This window comes from Gymnodraco acuticeps, unplaced genomic scaffold (assembly GCF_902827175.1).
Source record: "Gymnodraco acuticeps unplaced genomic scaffold, fGymAcu1.1, whole genome shotgun sequence".
Lineage (NCBI taxonomy): Eukaryota > Metazoa > Chordata > Actinopteri > Perciformes > Bathydraconidae > Gymnodraco > Gymnodraco acuticeps.
Window position 1 is genome coordinate 588,347 of NW_022990889.1, and position 23,743 is coordinate 612,089.

Sequence of the window (23,743 nt, forward strand, 5' to 3'; positions counted from 1 at the left end):
TCAGTGGTTCTCAAATGGGGGTACGCGGACCCCTAGGGTTACGTTGGAGTACTGCAGGGGGTACGTGAGATTTATTTTATGTTAATGATAAAAAAGGTAATTAATGCATTTAAACAAACTAGCCTACTAATAGTTGATTAACTACTTTCTTCAAAAGTTTACAGTAATTCTGGATAATAAAATGGGAACAATAAACGGGGTGCTCTCTTTTGCTTTCCCTCTCCTGACAGCCCGTCAGTCTCGTGCAGCTCGCCGAACCTGTAATAAGTGACCCGACAGTAAATAATAAATATATGTATAACTAGTTTAGCTAGTTCCAGAGTAGATTAAATAAGTGTGTTAGGTCTAACTCTTAGTGTATTTTGCTCCACTCAACGGTCCGTCACAGCGGACGGAGCTGTGATCATGCTGCATGTTCTCCGTCAGCAGCAGCTGATCTGCTCTCCGGTTATAGGCCTACTTCACTCGCGTTTATGTCAAAATCTATCAGACCTAGCTAGTTCTAGTTAATGATATGACTGCCTGTTTATCAAAGGACCTAAACAATAAGTGTTGCTTGGCAACGACGTGTGGCCGCAAAGTATAGCATTATGCATATGTTTATATGAGAGGTCAAAATCCCATACTCATAAAATGCTCATATATATTTTTCTCTTCATTCCCCACGCCCCAAAATAAATAAATGTAGGCTACTAATTTTAGGAAAAGTAACGAAGATTGAGCAGTGTGGGTTTTATATGAACAGAGTTACACATATTTCAAAAAGTGTAATAACTGCAGTTTGCCTCCCTGTCAGAATGACAAAGATCCTTAGTGAAGCACAAGTCCATGTTTCTCACTAAATTGTAAGTAGAACTTATTAAAAAGATCAGTTCAATACAACTAATGTCGTCTTAGTATTATTGCATGATGTTAAAATTGGTTTGCCATGAATTTAGTGATGGATTGTAAACATTTGAAATGCAGCATTTAAGTGTTTCTCAGTTACAAGGTTGTTGTTTTAATAAATCAGACACTGATGGTGCAGCGCAATTATTTCGCAAGTTTAGTTATATACACAGCTCGGGGAAAATTACGAGGTCCGGACCTCGGTGACCTCAATGGTGACTGAGCCTCCTAGTTATAAAACTAGTATTTCAGGAAAAAACAAAAGGAAAAGAGAAATGTTTGCGGGGGTGGTGCAGCATGCCGTTTCCCAGACATGTGACTTAAACAAACTCAAATAAGACACATTTGTGAAAAACTTTACAGACATCCACTTTCAAGTTTCTCCCACCAACTATTAGGAACTTGTCTTTTGGTCTGATAATTGCAGCCATTGATGTATACGGAAACATCTCTGGTTGATAATTGGGATTCATCCAGGGTTCTCCAGCAGAATAATATAAATAATAATATATTCCCTCTGACATAAAGTATTACATTCACACAGGTTGGGAATGGATAAAGCTACCAGTATAACACCCATACAGGCACTTGGAGACAGTGCTGGAGGAGTAAGCTTCCTTTACTCAAGTTCTGTCCTTTGTTGCAATTTTGATTCTCTTGTAGCCTACTTTACTCAAATATTATACTTTTACTCCACTACACTATATTTGAACATTTAAGTTGCTTGATACTTTTTTAGAATCAAATTAATAATTTGGTTATAATCAACACATTATTTCTAACATTACTAAAGGATCCTGATCAACAATCCAATAATAGTTTACATTTAATTGTAAAATGGGCTATTCTGCTAAATAAGTTATTTTGTTAGCATTTTGATGCACATCATTTTGTACATTACTGAAGTAAATTGTAATGCTTGTAACTGAGTTTTTCTACACTGTATGGCAGATATATTTATTTTTGTTTTAACTGAATTAAAACATCAGGCGAGGATGTTTCCCCCCCAGACCCCCCGGGGTTGCTGTTTTTCAACGCGGCCCTGCACGTCTTGTAGGAGGTGAGAGATTTGTGAATCCCCGGGTCCGGATCCACTCCGGGTTTTCCAGCCTCCTCCCGGCCACCTTACCGTAGCGCTGAGCGTTCTGTGTGAGGAGCCGACTCTTGTTTACAGCAGGATTCCACGGAGGAGCATAGACCCACAGCCTGCGTTCACAGAGGGCGAGGATTTCAGCCCCTGGATATACACGCTACGGGAGTTTTTGTTTTCTCTCCTTTATGAGGATAAAGGCGACACACGAAACACTCGTAAAGGGCAACTCCTTGTGGACACATTCTCCCTCCCACCCCAGCCGAGGTCGTCTAGCTGGAGAGCTGGAGAGCCATTCTCCTGCGTGGCACAAGTCTGCTGTTTTCTTTCAGCTGCAAATCCCGATTGACGGCGGAAATAAGTCCGACCCGGGGAGCTGGACAATTGTTTTTAAAAGCGAATTTTCACCGCGAGACAGGACTGCTTGGTGGGGATAGAGAGCTTGTGCTGGTTGAATGGTATAAGCAAAAAAAGGTTTTTCATTCATTTTCCAACCTCGCAGCCACCACCCCTGTGGATCTGGACGTGTTTTCTGCCCCATACCTCCCCTCACACACTCAATCACACGGGGGATTATTGAGAGCGACACTGGTGTAAATGTATGATGGTGTCAAAGGCTGCCAATAATAACATTTAGCCTGGCATTTTGAAATTGTTATTACCAGGCCTGATCGCACTGTACGCGCACTGCTGTTTTCAAGAGATGGAGACTGAAGATGGGGATTACCATCATTTATCCAGGAAAATCACTGGCGTGTGTGCCATACCAGCCGACGTCAAAGTACCCTGTGACTGGCAAAAATAGCAGACTGTTTTAGTATTTTTTTTTTCTCCATAGGAATTCCCTGTCATAACGTGGTGTACACATTTATTTATATATTTTTAGAGCAAATCCTGGAAGCCACGCATTTGCAGGCTACCACGGTGTAACCTTTTTGGGCTACAAACATTTATTGCTCCTCTTTTTCATATTTTTTTTTAAAGAAGCCAACGTGTACAACCTTCTTTATTGTATTTTATTTTTTTTGAGGGGTGAATAATGTTAAGGAACATGAGAGCTGACACACGGATGGGTAGCACGACCTTGTTTTGGGGTCTGATGCTGTCTGTGTCCACTATCTGCATCTGGTCCACACATGGAGAGAGTAAGTCCTTTTTTATTATTATTATATTTTGTTGATTTCTAACAGGGAATGCCTTAATATGCTACACAATGGGTCTTTTGTAGCCAAGCTTAACCTCTTGTACAGCAGGATTTGGATGAATGCTTTAGGAAGAATAACGAGTTATAATGTATTTATTTTAGCAACATAAGTGGGAAACTTTTTATACTAGAACATACGAGAATCCCAGGGATCATGGAGCTCCCCTATGTGTGCTATTTACTCACATATTAGCTGAGGACCATGTGGTGTAGCTGCCCGTCAGTAGGTGAACACATTTAAGCGAATTTTCTTTACGGTTGTCAGTATCACCTCATTTCACAAAGCAGTTTAGTTTATTCAGAAACAGTCGGAGGAACGAAGCACACGTCGCCTTAATCTCCACGTTAGACACCCAGAGAGCAGGGGATGAATTTAGGGACCGGAGCTGAAGGTTACTACGACCATGTGGCCATTTTGCATTTTGTGGTGTGGCGTCGCTGTGTATGAAAAACCTAAATCACACAAACATTTGCTTCTTAAAAGGCCATAACACACACTAACAAAATAACATAGCTTACTTAAGCCGAACCCCTTCATTAACGGTCACCATAACAAAAACACCATTTAAATTGTAGGAGGTGATAAGGTATCTTCAGAGAACATTCTCAGTTAACTGCAAAGTACCCTATGTAGTGACAAATAAAGCAAGAGTTAACATTCAGGAGTTCAGACCCAGTCCTAACTCCATGCTCTCACACTGATGAAATGACACTTTGTGTAAGACACGTCATAACTTTACAATTTTGTCTCCGAACAGTTTCTGGACAAGCTTATTAAACTCCCTCAATTTCTCTGTTTATTTGAGTGGTTTAGTAACCAACTATATAGACATCTTTTTTTATGTAACTCCCTAAAATGTAACCGCTTTTCATGATTTAGTTATGATTAATGTCTTGCTTCTACTCAGTTCAGTATCCTTGCTTTGATTTTAAATGTTTTGAAATTCAGAATTTGCTCATCACTGCTTCATCAAAAATGTTTTTCTTACAGTCTAGTTATTCTAATAATTTAATCTAATGTTATTGATAGAGATGGAATCAAGACTTCTTCTTGGATATTTCTTTGATAGAATAACTGGGTATTAATAAGGACCAAAGAGGGCTGCTTCTCTTTTTATTTCTTATTGCCTATACAGCTCTTTGAAAAGTTATCTTAATATAATAAAACAAGCCTACTCTGCCTAAAAAATAATTAGGCCAAAATTAACTTAATTAAATAGATAAATTAACCAATTTCTGCATTTTTTTCCCTGATGTTTATCATAAAGTAAAACAAAAAGATGAGAAGTTATATGCATTTTCTTATTTTTAACAGGTTTATTGTAACAAAAAAAAGTACACTTTTAATTTAAAACATTGTTATTTGTTTTGCTTGTTGCATTTCTGTCGAGAATCAATATTTTTTTACCACTTCCACTTTAAAACTACATCAATCGTCACCCTTGAAGTATGGGTTATTATTGTGCTCCATCTCAAGCCAGAAGTTCAGCCTGTGCTTGCCTGCTGGTTGATTGTCTGCGTAACTAAGGTGACATGGCAGGATTTGTTTATGTATATAGGTTTGTTTTTAGGGTACTAGGTCACTCATAATTTGTCTGATATGTGTGATGATGCATGTAGACAACTTGACATGGGAAGGAGACTTGTAGTCTGACCTCTATTAGCATTCAAATAGAGAAGAAAAAACGTTTTCAGGCCTATTGACCAGTGGTCCACCCACAGCCATGTGGGGGTGCGTTTCTGTGCACCCTTCTGAGCCGGAGAGACACCCATGAACGCAGCAGGGGGCTGGGAGACAAGTGGTTGCTCTCAGATCCCGACGCTCTGTGGTGTAAAACACATCAGACCTTCCACAACAAAGCGTTCAGCAAACAAAGACTGGTGAATATCAAGATGGTCTCACCAGTTTATCACTCAGAGATGATGTTTACTTCACCAGAATTTCCTGCTTTTATCATCACTTAGTGGAAAATCACAGATATCCATTAGGGGGTTGAACCTTTTTTTCTTCCCTCCCTGTTCATTTTGATAATCTGTCAACGGCACAAAAAAAAGTAATTAAGATCCCTTTTAACTCACCACAGTAAACTTTCCATGCCATGGCTTGCAAGTATGCAGCAAACAAGTCTCTAAAAGGGAGAGGGAGCACAGGGGAGATAGAGACTTGGTGTTTGGAAATAGTGTGCACAAATACACTTGCAAGAGAAACAGACTTGGTTTTGTTGATTGGAAGAGTAGAGAGTTTTTGAACTGTTTTATTGACTTTTGCTGTCTCTAGTACGGACCAATGCGCTTAACTTCATGACTTGGCACCAATACTACAAGGGTTATAAATAGATATGTCACCAACAACATTGGCTCAGGGTTGTGTGAGTACAGGCATCCTCTGTCCCGTTCCATGAGGGCACACCACTGTTCTTGTTAACTTATTTATTAAGGGACATGTTGCTCCGGGAAAACTTGAATGGCGGCATAAATAATCAAACGTCAGCAAGCATTGTGTTTGACAGGCACTAACCCCCCCCCCCCCACGTCTCCCTTTGGGGTATGTTACAGTGCAGCTCTCCTTGTCGTGACAGAGCAAGTGGCTCAGATATGACTGCTGTCACTCTACTCCAAGGTGCCCCACTCCATCTTGTGACCGGGGCTACACGGTTACACACACTCTTCCCTCCCCCCCCCCAAACCCCTCCACTATAAGTTCCCTTCCCCCCGTCCCTGGCTCGACTGGATGCAGGAATGCCTTGTCTCACCCCCTGCGAAAAGTGTAGTGAGTGTTCATAGCCCTATGGTGTGTGTTTTGTGTTCATGCATTGTGCGTTCATTGTGCATCTCAGTGTGTGCTGCAGCAGGACTCAGCGTGGCAGCCTGAGTCAGTGGCCCTGTGTTAGGATGTGAAAGTGTGTCACTGGGCTAGTTTGTGCAGTCCAATGCTGTCCTGCAGCTCCTCCATGCTGCCAGCTGAGGTTTACAATGCTTAATTAAACACTTTATTTCAAGTGGCCCGTCATTGGATTTGCTCAAACACAGTCTCTGGCCAACCGCACATACATTATCATGGGCGGCTGGTTTAATGGCCCATGGAGTATTGTACAGTTTGTGAGATGAGTGCAAATGTTAGCTCTTCTAATGGATTGCTGTATGACTTGAAAGCTGATCATCAAGAACTGAATGTGGATCCGTCCCGAGTGGAGGCCAAATAATATTCCTCAGAGGTGTTTTCAGAATCTTAGCGAGAAACCTTTTCATAGTTTCATTTGAATTGTTCGCTCATAACTTGGTTATTTGGATTGTTGTACTGAAAATAAAAATGTGGCCATAAACTTTGAGGTTCATGTTGTATATGCATGGAATTGTATAGCACAGGTGCATAGAATATATAAAAGGCTAGAGCTTCACATTACACCTTAGAGAGAACATCTAGAATAATGCTTGATTATTTACTTTTCTTTTATGGATTTAATTCCTATAGTATATACACCAAGAGAGGCCATGGATTGAAGCTCAGAGCAACTTGTTTTTCTTTTCGCAAACAGCTGCAGTGGTAGGAAAAATATTTTTGGGTTGACTCCAAAAAAGGATTTTATGCTACAAAGCAATAATTAAAGTAGTAAATTCATCACCATTTAATTTTAAATGCTAATAAAATACCTCGATTTTCCTTCTCTTATTTTGTGTGTTTCCTGCAGGCTTCCACACATCCTTCCAGCCATTAACCTGTAATAAAAATCACAGCAAACCATATTTTACTGTAATCCAACAGTAAAATATGTGTTGTTGTTTATAGTGAACAGGCTATAGTGTGCATGTACACATGGAGTATTTCACCTCCTGCCCTCTCCCCTTATTTTGGGAGAGGGGGAGTCTTTGTGTGAGAGTTGTTATGATGGAGAGTGTAGTGTTACTGTTTGAGGTTTTGGTGAAATCTGAGCCACAGTGTTTGAAGTAAGGTCCACTGAGGGGAAGTGGCCACCAGACCGCTGGTCAGATGACTTCCAGTATGCCGGGGATTAGGGCCAGTTGATGTGGCAGGTGTGAAGGGATATGACCGCACGGTGACCAGCGTCCTCACTGCAGGAACTACCATCGGGTTTCAGTTGGAACATTCTGATGCTGATTATTATGGTTCAGTGTAGGGTATTCTTATTTGTGTAACCTTTGTTTGTTAACTTTTGTTTAAGCACAATGCAACTCTTAGAAGTAAATGCCAATGCTTTGTCATTGACTGGAAACAAGAGCCAAATGTTAGATTGAAAAATCTAACCTAATACAAAAAAAAAAAAATGTAGTACATTGGAACATTTTAATGTGCTGATAAAAATCATTCTTTCTCAATATTTATTACTGATTTATTGTTTAAGAAAGTTGATACCAAACCAAATATATGACATTTCAATGCTTTCTTCTTTACATTTAAAATGCATACTTTAGAAACAATTCTTCATCCGTCACATTTTATTTGTTAAACATTTCTTAATTCTGCCAAGAATTCAGTTAATTTTTATTTATTGTTGTTTTTAACAACTACATTATGAATTAGGTCCCAATTTCAATGTGGTAGGAGTTGAATGAAAGATGCATACTATATTTAGAGTACATCTTGACCAGAAATCTTTGTTTGTTCAGTTTGAGGTCAAGTAGAACACACTGTGCGGACAGTCTCTTACACAGATAAAGAAATATTTTTTTAATATTTGTTAAACACATTTTAAAGAAAATAATGTTTAAAAGATACCCAGTATATTGATTAAAAATCTAAATGCTAAAGAATACAAATCCTTTTTTTCAGTAGAAATACTTATTCTAAATACGTAATCAGTATTGTACACATTAACAGATCTCCAACTATCAGAGGAGTCTCCCTAATCACCTTTTCTGGAAGTTACAGTAAATCGTATCGGACGGAATACAATTATGCGCTTTTTCTAACATTGCTCAGTCTGTGGCCTTTTGCTAAACGCATAATGCGGTCTGAAAGTCATGCTTCTGTCGGCCAAAGATTACTGAGTCACAGTTTATGTGAGGTAAAGATAAACAGTGACCTTGGTTTGAATAAGAAATACTTTCTTTGTGTTTGACTGTTTGTGCTCTCGCAGGTGTGAGTGTATGCGTTTGTGTGATGACATTTCCATGGAGGGCCAGGGCAAGGTTTATCAATCCTAAACATGAGTCAATAGATCCCATTACACTGTGGAGATATGTGTGTTTACTCAGCAGTGTGAAGAGCAAAGAGAGGCAGGAGGGAGAGACCAAGGCTTATCTCTCTCTGTGGAAACTGGCTGAAATATCCACATCGTTCCTCGCTCATTATTTTAATCAGAACTTTAATTTGACCCCCTCTTTTTCCTGCTTATCTATCTATAAATAAAGGGGTTTGATGTCCACATTTTAGGTAAGCATTGTTGTTTAAAATCAGAGTAGCCTGGAGGCTTAGTTTGAGGCAGCATCCTACTCAATTATTTTCCAAGGAAATGATTGGAATTCCTGGAACTTAACATCCCTATGAGTACAACAAGGGAATCACAGAGGTTTTTCTCTCTGCATTCTTTTCCTCTTCTCTTCTCTCTTTCTCTTTAGCAGTTTTTCTTTTGTATAAATCAATTTTAGGTAAGGATAAAAGATTATCCGACACCCTGAAATACGTTTACTGCCTTATGGCGCATTTCCACTGCAGGGCCTCGCACGGCTTAGTACGGTATAGTTAGGCCTTTGTAGGCCAGGCTCATTTTATGCTACGTTTTGTTAGAAATTAAAATCAATGTTTTGATGGCATAATGTACCTTAAATGTACCTTCAGTTTAAATGCTGTTTTATACTGAAAAACCAGAAAATTATTGTGCACAACCAGTTAAGCTTTTATTCTGAAAATCCTTCATCTCCAGTTAGCATGTGGCTAGTTTACCATTTCTTATAGAGGTTAATTTAGTAGCGAAATGACATGGAGTGATGCACACCGAAACCTACTGATTTTAACACTGCAACTATAGACGTATTATTATTGCTGAATATTAAATGAAGGTATAGTTTATTTGAATAAAGTTATTGTTTACAGACGTGGGTAAGATGTGACAACATCCGGAATGACCAGAAACCAAACCAGCCGTGAAGTATTTTCTGTATTTTTTAGAATATTAACTACAACGTTTAGAATGTGTTAAAGGAAAGTGATGAAAGACAATATGAGGAGAAGAGGCGTGTTTAAGTATGTATTGAATGTACAATGCCTGAATCCTCTGTTTAAACGTAACAACGGACATTAAGATGTGGAGGGCCGGCCCGCAGGGAGGAGCCTGCAGAAGCTATATAAGAGCAGCACCTGAGCGGTTCGGCCTCTTTTCTCTGCTAGCGAGGGCCAGAGACAGCTGCTTTTCTGTCGGACAATATCCTGTTTGTGACTTTACCACGCTTTTTATTAATTAAAGTACCAATTTGAAAACATCTCAGAGACTCCATTTAGTCTCCTTTTTAAGCTTCTCTTTCCTGGACACGAGAATAACCATCACAGTTAACAGTTTCCATTACAGTTTAGGAACTGGGGTAGTAACTATAGTAATGCAGTGTAGGCGGAGCCGTGAAGTCATCTTCAATGCGAAACACAAAACCAACATCAGCCGTTAGCTGTTGGCACTCAAGCTGGCCCGGAAAGAACCTCGATTTTGGAGAGCCAGAAAACTGTGAAAAAGTACCCGCTAGCCGGAACTACGCCTAGTGGAAACGCAACCAATAACAGACCCGGCACGGCACGCTTAAACCGTGTTAAAAGTGTGCAGGTGTGCGTCATATGAGAGACCCCGTCTTACATTTTCCGCCACAGATTTTGGGGCCGTGGCCACCCCCAGCTGAATCCTGGCCACCCCAAACACCCTCATCACGGGGGCCCAAACAATTTTAGAACATTAAGAAAAAAATGTTTAAGTAACCTTTCATCAAGAATTAACATTAATAGGACGTTTTATTGATAATGTACTCACTAAACTCACAATTCATTTAACTTAGTTTCTTCCAAAAGTTAATTATCCTAAGCCTCTGTACACCCCCTTCTATTTACATGTAATGGTTTGGTCCTGCCTCCAAACGCGGTGCAGCACCGCCGGCACTTTCTAGCAGAGAGTGAGAGCATGTGAGGTGCAGGGATGCTAGTACTTACGTGTAGGGCTGTGCGATTATGGCAAAAATCATAATCACGATTATTTGGTCAATAATTGATATCACGATTATTTTGACGATTATTCATTGACCATTTATTGAACTTTAAAACAAATAATATTTTACCAATAAACAAGATCAATAAATGTGTTGGAGCGCACTTCCAAAACCATACTAAACATATATTATTAATATGATAAATAAAAATAAATTAGACCAAAATAAATTAAATCAAATATGATGCAGTGCACTGTCACAACCTACTGAAAACTCCTTAACATATAGCCAACATTTTGGTAAAACATATTTAACATATTCCACTCAGTTAAACGTTGAAGGCTGGCCAACCGTCATGGTCCAGAAGTAACAGGAAATAAATGTTGAACTACAATTTAAGACCAAATAAAAATGTTTAGGCCACCATGGTCACACCATGCTGGTAGGGCTGCTCATGTCATCTCTTAAAGATTTTTTGCAAGAAACACCAGGCTGTTTACATGGTCTGGTTTCAGAGATGAGCGCAGGCAGGTGACAATATTGCCACCTGTACTGAAGACCCTCTCTGAAGAGGAACTTGTGGCAGTGCTGCCACATATGACACAGGAAAAAAAGAAAAGACTCTGAAGAACCCTTTCTTTGCCATTATATATAAATAGTGTTGCTACAAAAGTATAAATTAGGCTTACTAATAAGACAACTCAGATCTGAAGCTACACAGTAATCTGCTGCAGCAACAGTGCAATAAAAAAGACAACATTAATAGAATCAAACCCATTTTTTGTTGCATTTTATTAGAGTATAAAAAGAAATGCCTTTAAAATAGGATGCAAGCAACACTAGTTTCTGAACTGATAGACTATAATCAATTTAAACAGAACAGATCTTAATGTTTGCATTCTTATACCATTTTGTACAATAATTATCATGAATAAATTCAAACAAACTAAAACTTACAGCAGATTAATAACAGTATCTAAATTGAGTTTTTATTATATCAAAAACCTGTTGAAATGCTGCTGTTATTTTTACTGTCCCACAAAAGCGCGTCGCAGCCTCCAGGAAAGCTTCTTTCATAACTTCGCCGTCTTCGAAAGACTTCATGTGTTTCGCAAGAACGTGACTGACACGATAAGATGCTATGGTAGCAGCCTTGCTCTTGTTGTTGGGCCTGGTGAAAATGGGCTGCTGTGCATTTAGCTGTGCTCTCAGGCCCCTCCCCTTTTGGGAGCGTAGGGCAGAATTAGGAGGGAATTCCGTCTCGTAGCGTTTGTGCACTGTTTTGAAATGCCGCTCCTAAATTACCCTTCTTCGATAAAGCCACGCTCGCATTGCAGATCAGACAGATGGACTTTGAATTGGAATAGATACAAAAATAATGATCCTCCCACTTGGAGTGAAAATTATATCTGTCACTCCGGTTGACCATCCATGCTGTTGACACGGACAACGTCAGCGAACTAGTGCACTGCTCACCAGCCACGCCCGGACACATGGGGTGAGGCCGGCCAATCACAAAGCTTTGATGCGTTCAAGTGCATTATTCTGGCACGGGAACATTATGTTACAGGACATTAACGATAAAACAGAATATTGTTGTTCTATTTTTAGACACATCTCGCGATCGACTGGGAATCTCCCCGCGACCCTTCTTTTTAACTAGTTGCTGCTCTTGTTCTGACATCTTCGCTTGCGCTGAACACTCACAACACATGTCACTCCCACGTGGCCGAGTGGGCTTTTAGGGAGGGGCGAAAGCGCACCCAGCAAAATAATCGTATTTTGTCAATTATGCTGTTTTCCTAATCGTCGCAAACCATAATCGTAATCGCGATTAAAATACGATTAATTGCACAGCCCTACTTACGTGTGTAGTTGTATACCATGTCTCAACAACTAACAAAGTCAGGCTTTCAAAAGAGAAAAGAAAGGAGAGAAAGACAAGTGAGGGCGACAGTATGTCACCCAGTTTTTCAAAGAAAAGATGGGTGTGGTCCATGAGTGGTGGAAATGTGTCTGTTAGCTAAGCGTAGTCCATTGTAAACAATACTTTTTATGTTTTTTTTTTACTAAGCTGACATTTAATAAAAGCAGGTACATTTTTAGCAGCTATTCATACTAAATAAGTTGTCCCTCCCCCTGGTGCCAGGACCAACAGATCCATTTCTAGGCTCAGCAGCCTTGTCGCCACAGAATGCTGAACCTGAACCAGCTTTTCTCCCAACTGAAGGAGGTGAGCAGCATTGTGTTGAATGCCATGCCACTTAACATATCTGAAGGGAGACTGGAATACAATATATATATATATATATATATATATATTATATATATAGATATAGATATATATAAAAAAAAAAGCTAACATCTAATTTCAATTACACATTTCAAACACAGTATTTTTCCACATATTTAAGTTATATTTATTTGGATTTATGCATTCATATTGAGAATGTTCCATTCAAAAATGTTATTAAAAATGCATTTACACCATAAAAGATGACTATTGAGATCTATTGTCAGGAATGTTAGTCTTATATCAAATAGTGAATTCTACTGCAGCAGAATGTTGCACGTCTGCACAGTGTTATATTTTCACAGCTCAGTGTCAGTAAATATTGTGCGGTTAGTATTGGACTACAAGATAGATGCAAGCATGTACAGGTAGAGTTATTTAAAGCATAAATGAGTCGGTTGGGTTCTGGAGGTGTGGTTACAGCAATTGTGCTTGGTTGGCGTGGCCTGGGCCTGGTGGTGGGGCCCAATGATATATATTTTCATGGGGCCCAAAATCCCTGGCGTGTATGGCCAGAGGGCAGGACCTATAAACACATTTACTACCCAATAGCATTGTGAGGCTGAACAAAAGGACCTTTTGACTATGTAAATGTAGTCTTTTAAAAAACCAAAACATTTACTGACTTTTTTAGGATAGCTTAAAGTAATGTTGTAAAATTACAACCGGGGTTAACAGGGTTAAGGGCTATTGTTTATTGTTATTTACTTTAAGATGTTTATTCTTAACCAATAATTTAATTTAAAAACTCTTATTTAAATGATGTGTGTGTGTATCTGTATTCCTGATGATACACTGAGAGAATGAGCTCATAGTGCTGCTGATCATCATAAGCTAAACAGTCTGTATATTGCATTACATTTGTATAATGTAAGCTTCGTTGATACTTTGCCTGCGGGAATACGAAAAAAATAGTTAGATATACTGAATATTATTTGATCTATTCCACCACTTAATCCCAAATAATGTAGAGGTGTGTTATAGGTGCCTTAAATAACCCCTTATTTTCTAGTGAGATGTATTTTTATGTTCATATAATAGTGATTTCAATGCCACCCCAAAATGATCACTGGTTCCATCCTGGCAAATGTCCTGGCTCCGCCACGGGTTGTATCCGCATAGTTTCTCTTGTGTATAGCCCTTTCGTTTACACGAGGCCGTAACAAAACGATATAAACTGACCCCGCAAACGATAACGGGTCCCAAGGTGGATAGATCTGCAAATGGAACGCTCTGGGGGGTCAAACGGCTCTGTGTGTACGCCCTATACATCATTTCCCTCTCCCCACGTCTCCTGCTCAGAGTTCAGCTGCTGGGCTGTCAGAAGAGGGGGAGGAAAAAAGAGGCTCCATTTATTATTCTTATATTATTATATAGGCTGGAGTCGTTATCAATTAGTTTTAAAGCTCAATAAATAACAAAGAAGACCTCTGACCGGCACTTTTCTAATTTTGTCCGGAAGATTTCAACTTTAACGGACATGTTGAACGGCGAAAAAAGATCTAACGGAAACTCTGCCGCATGGTTCGCTCGTCCCTTGGAAGAGGCGAAGAGGTGAATGTTTTTCATCTGCTGATGGACTACCGGAGAGATTTACAGCAGGAGCACACGCCGTCCACCCCTATTATACATCCATGCGTCCACCGCGGAGAATAAACAGAAGAGCAACCATGCTCCGGCGTCTTCTTCGCTGCTTTTTGTGTATTTTGTGGCGGCAGCAGCGCCACTTACAGGCCCGGCATATGTACTACAGCGTTTCCAGCGGGTCCGGTCTCGTGTGAATGGACACTGGCTGTGTCTCAATTCAGGGGTTGTATATAAACTGTTATAATCACAGCTATTAAGATTATAACACTAATATTGTTAACAATCAATCTATACAACATGCTTTTGTTCATTTAAAAAACATATTCTTTTATTAGTACAGAAACATTAAGACTTATTTTAAATATGAAATAATATGATTTAAATTACATCAGCTATATTTAATTAATTTATTAACTTACTAATGTAACATTACTGGGGGCTAAAGGAACAGCTTCATCTTATTTACCTGGCCATGGTTCTCTTTATTTAATCTCCGACGGTGATCTCCAAAAAATGTAAAAGTAAGGTTTCTGGATCCTTTTCAGCTAATTTGCTAGCAGGCTGCTGGAGCAACGCAACCGAACAGCGCGTATCACGTGACGTAAATACGAAGCGCTCCGTAGGCTAGACCGTCTCATTTCGTAGGCCGCTCGGTCCAGCCTACGCGGTCTCGTCGGCCGCATCCTGCGTCGACCGCGTAGGCTGCGTACCCCGAAGGATACAACCCCTGCAGGGGCGGCGGGTACTGTAGGCTAGGGAAGGCTAAGCCTTCCCAAATATTTGTGTCACTGCATCCTGGTAAAATAAAAATATAATGTATAATGTTTGTGTCTTTGACATTAGCGCTGCTATGCAACCTGTGCCCTGTACCACAAAGCCAGTTCAACAGACCCTGGATATGTTTGAGTTATCTTCACTAACCCTAACAAACGAGATCTCGCTAAGCGGTCCTATCTGGTTATCAACTCGGTAAATCAAGCCAGGGTTTCTCTCTCCAGCTGAGAGCGCGTTCACATGAAAGGGGCGGGGTTAGCAACATTTGACCAATCACAAACAGGGACAAGTGTACTGACAGCGCAGCGTCATACTTCATTAATGAAAAGTAAACTAATATTAGACAAATATGAACTTTAAACATCCATGACTTAAACATATAATCCAGGATACAAGCCACAGAGTTGCACCTGCAAGGTGAATATAGAACAACTGGTTAAAAAATAAATAAACTACAGAGTGTTTGAATGCGTACAACAGTTTTATGATATCACTGCCCCATCTAAGACACGAGTGGATCTGACTTTAATTACATTTGAGTGTTTCGTCAACTTAATGTGTTGCTTCAAATAATACTTCTGCATACAGTATATGTGACAATGTAAGTGTTGCACGGCCAGATACGGCTCGAGAAGCTGACTCAGATAAGGAAATATTGTGATATTATATGATCAATGATCTGATTGATGATGTGATATGAAAGATAAGTGCGACACGTTATGTGTCTTCCCAAACCTGAGCCTCACGCGCCGCCTATGAACCCCTGAATTGAGACACGGCCGTTAATTGAGCCGAATGCGTGTGACTTTTTTGAAAACGCATGCACGGTGCGTAAATGCAAACGTTAAATGTAAATGGGGTCTCAGTCTCAGTATCTCTTCCTCTCCCACTCTCCCTTTCTCTGGCCAGACGCACCCTGATTTGATTAATGCCCTCATCAGGAAGTGGGTCCTCGAGTTTCTCTTTACTAACAAACAAATTAGTCTTTGTGTTTGAGTGGCTCCACCCCTCCTCCCCCTCTCTCCGGCTGCTGGAGAAGCTGGGAGAAAATTCTCAATGAAACAAAGAGGACATGCAGCTCGATGGCTCACAAGGGGAGCCCAGGGGCATTGGTGTTGATTGGAGGCAAATACTATTTTCTGGTGGAGTAATCGTTTCCGTTCTAAATTTGGACGAGTGAAACACCCTGCCAGGAGCAAGTATAGCCCATTCATCCCTGTAAACAATGCGGGTCCTATTTTTAGCTGAAAAACTTTAAAGAAAACACTTCAAACATGGCCTTTTTTGTTTCCACTGAAAGGAATTTACTCAGTTTAATTTTGAAAACAAATGCAAGTCATTGTCATATGTTTAGGTACAATGGTCACATGCTCTATTGTTTAATGATTTATTTATACAACGCCATATTACAAAGGCACTGGTGGCACAGTGTTTATTTTGAGAGTAGTAACAGTTTAGTTCTTTGCTTTATCCCTCGTGTTTTGAACAAGGATCAGAGAGTGTTTTTGAACAGGCACTGTGACGGTGTCGCTCACTGCCATGGCACCCTAAGCCTCTGTAAGAACATAACAGGTTTAAGCAAGGAGCTCATATGTCATGGCATTTCCTGTGCCGACTGTCGAACCTTCTTTTAGACTCTTAAAAATAATATGCAACCTGTTAGCTGGAGGATGTCCCTATTCTGTTACTACATAACTCATTTATTGTTTCATAATTCATTTACCAAATGTATTGTAAGGAACTTTAGGGATTTTAATCATTTTTACCGGATACCTTTTCAGTTTTCTGTCAGTGGCATTAGAACAGTGCTTGAACCTCAGGTGGTAGAGGTGCTTGGAGGTATTTTGAAAGGTTAAAAACTAAGAATTTAAAGAATAAATGACTAACTAACTAGAAATTACTTATTAAATATAACCACATATTGAGTCATCTCTAACACTTGAACACTGTGTTACAATTGGGATTGCAAAACGAGCTAGCAGGAAAGTCGAAACATCTATCTGAAATTAAATGGTTGAAATAATAATGGTGAAAAAGTAAAACTTAGTTGATACATTGTTTAAACAGTTGGTGAAAAGCTAAATGTTTGAAAGAAAGCATTGTTTAGTTAAATAACATCAATTGCTTAAACAATTAGCTTAAAGGCCTAATGAATAAATAGTTGAATAAAAATGATGGCTAAATGCTTAAACTGGTTATCTGAAAGTAAAGAGTTAGCTCAAACAATGGTTAAATAGTAAATACTTCAACGACTGGAATACGTGTTATGAATGTTAACTTGAAGAAACCCTCCTAAACCCTCCTATAACACACAGCTGCAAAAACATTTCAATTGCATAGAGAACAAAATAAAATATCCACTTTAATATTATTAATAGTGTGAAATAAGAACCAGTTTGAAATCAATTCATATAAACACATGTCGGAAAATTATGTGTGGTGTCGATAAATAGAGAACCTGCTCATTTAATTCGTCAGTGCGGGGAAAGCACATCAGACAAAATAAGTAATAGAACCATTGCATTAGAGAACAATAACATTATGAGAATATAATCTACCATTCATTCCCAGGTGTAGTAATTGATAGGCACGATTAGATGGAAGTCGATTGTCATCAATAATAAATGGTGTCTTTGTTGTATGTGTGTGTGTCTGTGTCTGTGAGTGTGTGTGGTGTTGGAGAATGCTCCAGGCTCTGGTTTCAAGTGTTGTTTTCCGAGCACAGAGGAATGCCTAATTCAAACGCTGGGGTTATCTGAGGTGAGGGAGCAACATTTTAGTGAAACAATATTTGCGTCTAATAAAATGAGAGTACGAGGGTTTATCAACATGTAAACCTCATCGTGAAACAATAACACCTCTTTGTTTAAAATATATTTACCTCAGCAGGCCCTGATGATAACATCTCTCTTTTAATGATCCAAAGGCCTCCCTAAGACAAACTTCTTTTAGACAATGTAGCTAAAAACATTATTTCCTATCACTACGCTCACGTTGCTGTTCAGAGCTCTGTATTATCTGTATGTATGACATATTGACTAACAGGATTATATGCTTCACGAAGATTACTCTAATTAAAATCTTTTGGCAGAAGTATTTTACATGCTAATCTATATGTAGCATTGCTGTATTCCCCACCACACACATTCATGCTTGTATTATTGTACATGTGTGGTTAAGAACATTTAGCATTCATGTTTCGTCTCTTTTTGTCTTCCAGTTTGTGGTCCGAGCATCGACATCCGGAATGACATCAGCGAGTTCAAGCGTCTGGAGAACTGCACGGTGGTGGAGGGCTACCTGCAGATCCTCCTCATCAACGACAAGACCAACAACATCAACCAGGAGGTCTTCCGCTCCCTGAGCTTCCCAAAGCTGACCGTCATCACCGACTACCTGCTGCTGTTTCGCGTCTCGGGCCTGGACAGCCTCAGCATTCTCTTCCCCAACCTGAGTGTAATCCGCGGGCGAAATCTCTTCTACGACTACTCCCTGGTGATTTACGAGATGACCAGCCTGAAGGACATCGGCCTGTACAATCTGAGGAACATCACCCGGGGAGCCGTGCGGATTGAGAAGAACCCTGAGCTCTGCTACCTGAACTCTGTGGACTGGTCCCTTATTATGAATGCTAGGTTGAACAACGTTATAAATGGAAATAAGAAGGCAAAGGAATGTGACAATGTCTGCCCGGGCATCATGGAGGATAACCCTCTTTGTCAGAGGACGTCGTTTAATGACAATGACGACTACCGCTGTTGGACCTCCACGCAGTGCCAGAAAGGTAACGTGAATTCCATGGTGTTTTATTTCATCCTCCCAAATGACGAAAAAAAGCAGCTTCAAAAGGGGATGTTTGCTCGATACACGTTGATAACAGCGGTGTGATTTTCGTAATTCGAGTATAGTAAATGCGGATGTGACTTTGATCCATGTAGGTGGTTTCCAGTCTTATAAACATTCTGAAATTGTGCATTTTTTCACCAGCTAACAAATCCCATGAATCTGTGCAGTGTTTTCCCTTAATTTCCGTCAGGCTGAAGGATTGTCCACGGGCCAGTGCAAACACATCCCCTCTGTTCATTATAGAGACCTTGTCTTTAGATCAGGCTATTTGCGGAGTGAAGGATGGCTGCAGTATAGAGCACCGGGTATTAGAAAGGCATATTCAGTTGAGGTTAAAGTTGCTCTGCCAAGAAATGAGCTAGTCTACCTGTCTGGACCATGTCAGTTAAATATTTGCCTTGGGGACTTTTTACAATTTATGAAAAGGGGTATATTGAAGAATTTGGGGGAGGGTCTTCCCTGTTTAACTTCGGGCCCAGTGGTAGGGTCATGCATTTTAAAAAACAGTTCAGAAGAGGGTCATATAATATATAGAAACGTAATATCCTTATGATCTGCCGGTTGGAATTGATTGAGTTTTTCGGGTTCAGTTTGTCATACACGGCTCTCAAGGCTAGTGTCGGGGCTTGTAGCAACATTACATATCTTCACACACTCTCAGATTTCAGAATGAGAGACAGCTTGTGCTTTTTTGATTAGACTTTGGGACAACCAGATCAGCTGTCCCATGCCTCTTCGAATATAAAAGACAGTTCCAGACTTTCTAATATATCCTGCAGCCTGTTTGACACAGACAGACTAAGCACTGCATTCTTTTCTGACATCAGAACAAACTATTTATGTAATATCATGTTTCTTGGCTGTATCGTTTTTCATGCAGTTATTTTAAAGATATTAAGCTACTAGTTGTCATTTCTCCTAGGGTGCAGCGGGTTTGTGGATGTTGTTTTTACCAGAGGTTGAAATTCCTTTGGTGACTTCACTTATTAATAACACATTACCCTATCCCAACAGTTGAAGAAGTATTCACTTGTATTCAGAAAAGTCTATTTAAATCATTTGAAAGATAATTAAAGTATATTAACGGTGCTTTAATTCCAACATGTCTCCTTGAAAGACATCACAAAAAGGGACAAAAAGCATTTAGATCTTATTGTTGTATATGTAGGAATGGTAACTCAACGTCTTATTAGATGCTGATAAGATATAATAACAAACTATGGCCTTCCATCTGTCTGCTGTTTTGTTTTTATGGTTACAGGTGTCGTTTGTGTGTGGTTCAGAGGGTGATATCAATGCAGCAGCTTCAGCGTCATTTGCCTTTATTTGTTTATTTTGCATAAACTATTAACACATTGGTAGTTGAGAGACACTGGCCCTTTTGTCCTTCCCTCTCTAAAGGCTGACTATCCATACTGTACCAACTGTGGAGTAAATAAAACGGCTACATGTTTGGCTCTCTTTCTGTCTTTCTTTCTTCAACTTGTTTTGATCGCCTACTTCATGCTATTTTCTCAGTCCTCTCCTCTGTGTGTAATGGTGGGAAAATGTTCCTCCAGTCCTTTTTCTATTGAAGACCTGTGTACAGCTCCCATGGTCAGTTGGGAGTCTCACACACCACCCTCCTTCACCCCCGGGGACCCTCAGAACAAATAGTGGAAATCAAGTATGCGTTCTTTCCCTAGTGATTACTTCAGTCTCTATAGAAAAGCTATGTTGTTTATTGTTGTTCCTCTGTTTATTTATTGGATGCCATATCCTGCCAGAGTTCCCCGCATGTTGTTATTGATTCCTTGATTCATGTACAGTGGGCTGTGTGACTTTGGAACCATTTTGATTATCTTTGTTTAAAAGGGTTTCCTTACTTTGCTTGATTTACAAATAATCGACATTGTGAAGGACCTTTTTTAAGTCACGTCTGCTCTTCCAACAGAGGATGTGTTTTGTGGTAAAACTCGTCGGTCTTGAGGCAGAGCCGGAGTATTGTTTGAACAAGATCACTGCTCTTTGAGGCCCAGGCCGAGGTCAGGCTAAAAGCATTCACCTAGAAGGCCCTGAGGTCTCAAGGCTGCAGATAAAGGCACTGGGGAGCAACCCAGTGGGGAAAAAAGGAGGAGTTACTGAAACTATAGTAGGACCGAATAAAGCTAGAGCTCCGTTAATATTCCAGGCTTTATGCCCCTTTTGCAACATTTTTCACCCTGCCTTTTGAAAGACTTGATGTTTATACCTCTCTGCTTCCTGCTTAAGATTCCTCTCTCCTCCCTCCACCCCACTGCATAATTGTCTTGTTTTTCTCCAGTACAGATGTTCCTTCAAGGGCATTCAGTGGTTTTGTAGTCAATATGGCCCGGTCTCCTCTTTAATTACACTACATGAGGGGGGAGTGCTGTCTGCCTTTTAGCCTCTGGGCCTTCTGGTGCTTCACAGAGCACACAACTCCTCTTTCCACATGTTTGTCCACCTACCAGATACTGTTCCCCACAACGGTCCGGGTGTATTCGTCGAGAGGGGGATGTTTATATGATAAGCCAGGTTAATTTAAAGTGAGTGGGAGTGACCGTGTAGGGATGTGCAGATTGGAGCAGGGGTTGGTTGCTTTTTAGTGGTGGGCAGCGATGCGTGGAGAGGCCCTGACTGAGGAGCAGGAGGAGGGGCACTGAGGGGAAATGTCAGACAAATGTCAAGTATACGAGCTCAACAGCAAGCTTGCGCTAAAGCACATTGCTTGGAGGGCTAAAAAAATGCCTGTCACTCCGCTTGTGTTTTTTTTTGTACCTCGTCCGCCTCCTTCTTCCCCCCATGATTCTCCCCTCTTCATACACACTGTCTGTCTGCTTCTTCCTCACTTGGCCTAACCTCAGCCTGGATCTCGTCTCTGATTTCACCTTGTCAGTTGTTCTCCTGGTGTTTCCTCCTCCATTTTCACCTCGCTCTTTTTCTACTCTGCTTATCAGGGGCTGTTAACAGCTCTGGCTGTCAGATATCTCTCCGCTGTTTACTTGTCGGGAGACATTCTCTCATCACTGCAGTGGTCACAGCCAACCGTCTTGTTTGGCCAGGCCCTAGATCCTTTGACACCGCACACTGTTTGCTTTGAGTTTCGGGGGATCCCGTGACTAAAACTGTCTGGCCTGCTTCAAATAGCCCTCTCTGGTCTCTGTGTTTGCTGCAGACAGGCCTCCCTTCTGCCCCTGAAACTGAGCCAGAGCCAGATAGACAAGAGGCTTTTAAAATTAGGCAGACGAGCAGGAAAACATGCTGCTGTGTCCATGCCCAGTCCCGGGGCAGGTTAGTCTTCATAGCTCCACAGGGAGGCACACACTCTCACACTGGCTACTCCTCACATTGCTTACATGTCTTCTGTATGCGATAGATTATTAACTTACAGTATGCTGTATCATTCTAAGGAACACCATGTCCTGAATGCTGCATTATAATATGTCAGAACTCAAGTCTGCATGTGAATGTTTAATGAACGAAAATGTCCACATACTGAAACTGCCTTTTTGCTTTTTGAGAGGGCAGACCTGAGGTGTTAGTGGTGCAGTGTAATTTTGCATTTTAGTGTCTGAAGCTATAGTGGTGTAAGGAGCAGGGCCGCCTTAATGCACGGGCTGACCTGGGCTAAACAAAGTCTTGGCTTTCAGAATATGAAACTTTTTATTTCCAAATCACACGATAAATATATTTTTGAAGCTTGTAAAGGGAGATGACAGCTCTCATTCGCCACCCTGCACTTCCACAGCGCCGCCCCTCCCTCCGCTGAAATTATGAATGTAAGGTGTATAGTAATCATAGATAACACGGCAGGGTCCGTTACAGTTTGTTTTCATCTGATTTCAAATAAACAAAGTCTTGGCTTTCAGAATATTAAACTTGTCTCGGCAAATTCAGATGATAAATACAACTTTGAAGCTTGTAACGGCATAATTACAAGCGGAGAACGGAGTAACTTGACGTTACAGCAGGCACAACAACAGCCTGTGTTTCTCGTGAGTGTTTTCCCCGGGAAACAAACACAATACACACACAAACGCAAAATTACACAAACACACACACACACACACACACACACACACACGTATACACACACACACACACACACACACACTCGTGAGCTTCCCCAGACCAGTAATCCAAACGAAAATATCTTCCCTCCGTACTGTTTTGATCATTTGCTCCGCTAATCAATCAGATCGATGGATTCCAGAGATGACTCCGTAACAGTCAGTGGGCACCACTTAACAGCCAATCAGAATGAGAATATGTTTCACATGTGACTTATTCAAATTGCGAGTGATTGAGTGACAGATGAAGGTTGTTTAGGAGAAAATGTCGGAGAAGAAAAAGTTTGAGAGTGGCGCTCGGAAAATAAAATTGTTGAGGGAAAAGGAGTTTCGAGACATGCAGCTATTACAAAACATGCCGAAGCTTACAGGTTATTTTAAACCTGTAGGCCAGGATGAGGAGGAAGGACAGATGAGTTCTGTACCGAGCGGCAGCGGTGCCGGCCGCGGGGCCTCGGAGCCAAGTAGGCCGCCTGGTTCTGATAGCGATGGAGTATAGCGGGAGAGGAAAAACAGACAGGAGGGACATTATCTGTTGGTGGAGATGGAGAGGACGACGAGGACTTGCTACGTAGAGGGGAGTAGGGCTGCACGATTTTGGGAAAAAAATCTAATTGCGATTTTTCTGACAAATATTGCGATTGCGATTCGATTTGCGATATTTGTTTTTAAGCGACCCAACGGAAGTTTATTGTAAAATGCGGCCATAACTCCGGCTAGGAAGGTCGTATCAACGTACTCCCGTCTCTAGCACCCCCGCAGCCCGAGCTACGAGTGAAAGAACTAAACTTACATGAAACTTCCGTTGGGTTGCTTTAAAGTCAAGCTTCAGTTTCAGATTCACCCCG

The 23,743-nt window shown here is 40.6% G+C and overlaps 1 protein-coding gene across 1 annotated transcript in view; it reads left to right on the forward strand.

Moving 5' to 3' along the window:
* The first annotated feature begins 2,040 nt into the window (after nucleotides 1–2,040).
* igf1ra (insulin-like growth factor 1a receptor) overlaps nucleotides 2,041–23,743 on the forward strand; it is a 101,031-nt gene continuing 79,328 nt past the window's right edge. Inside the window, 3 exon segments of the mRNA XM_034233576.1 lie at nucleotides 2,041–3,123; nucleotides 12,475–12,558; nucleotides 18,200–18,763. Coding sequence (XP_034089467.1) covers nucleotides 3,018–3,123; nucleotides 12,475–12,558; nucleotides 18,200–18,763 — 754 coding nt within the window. The 5' untranslated portion in view covers nucleotides 2,041–3,017.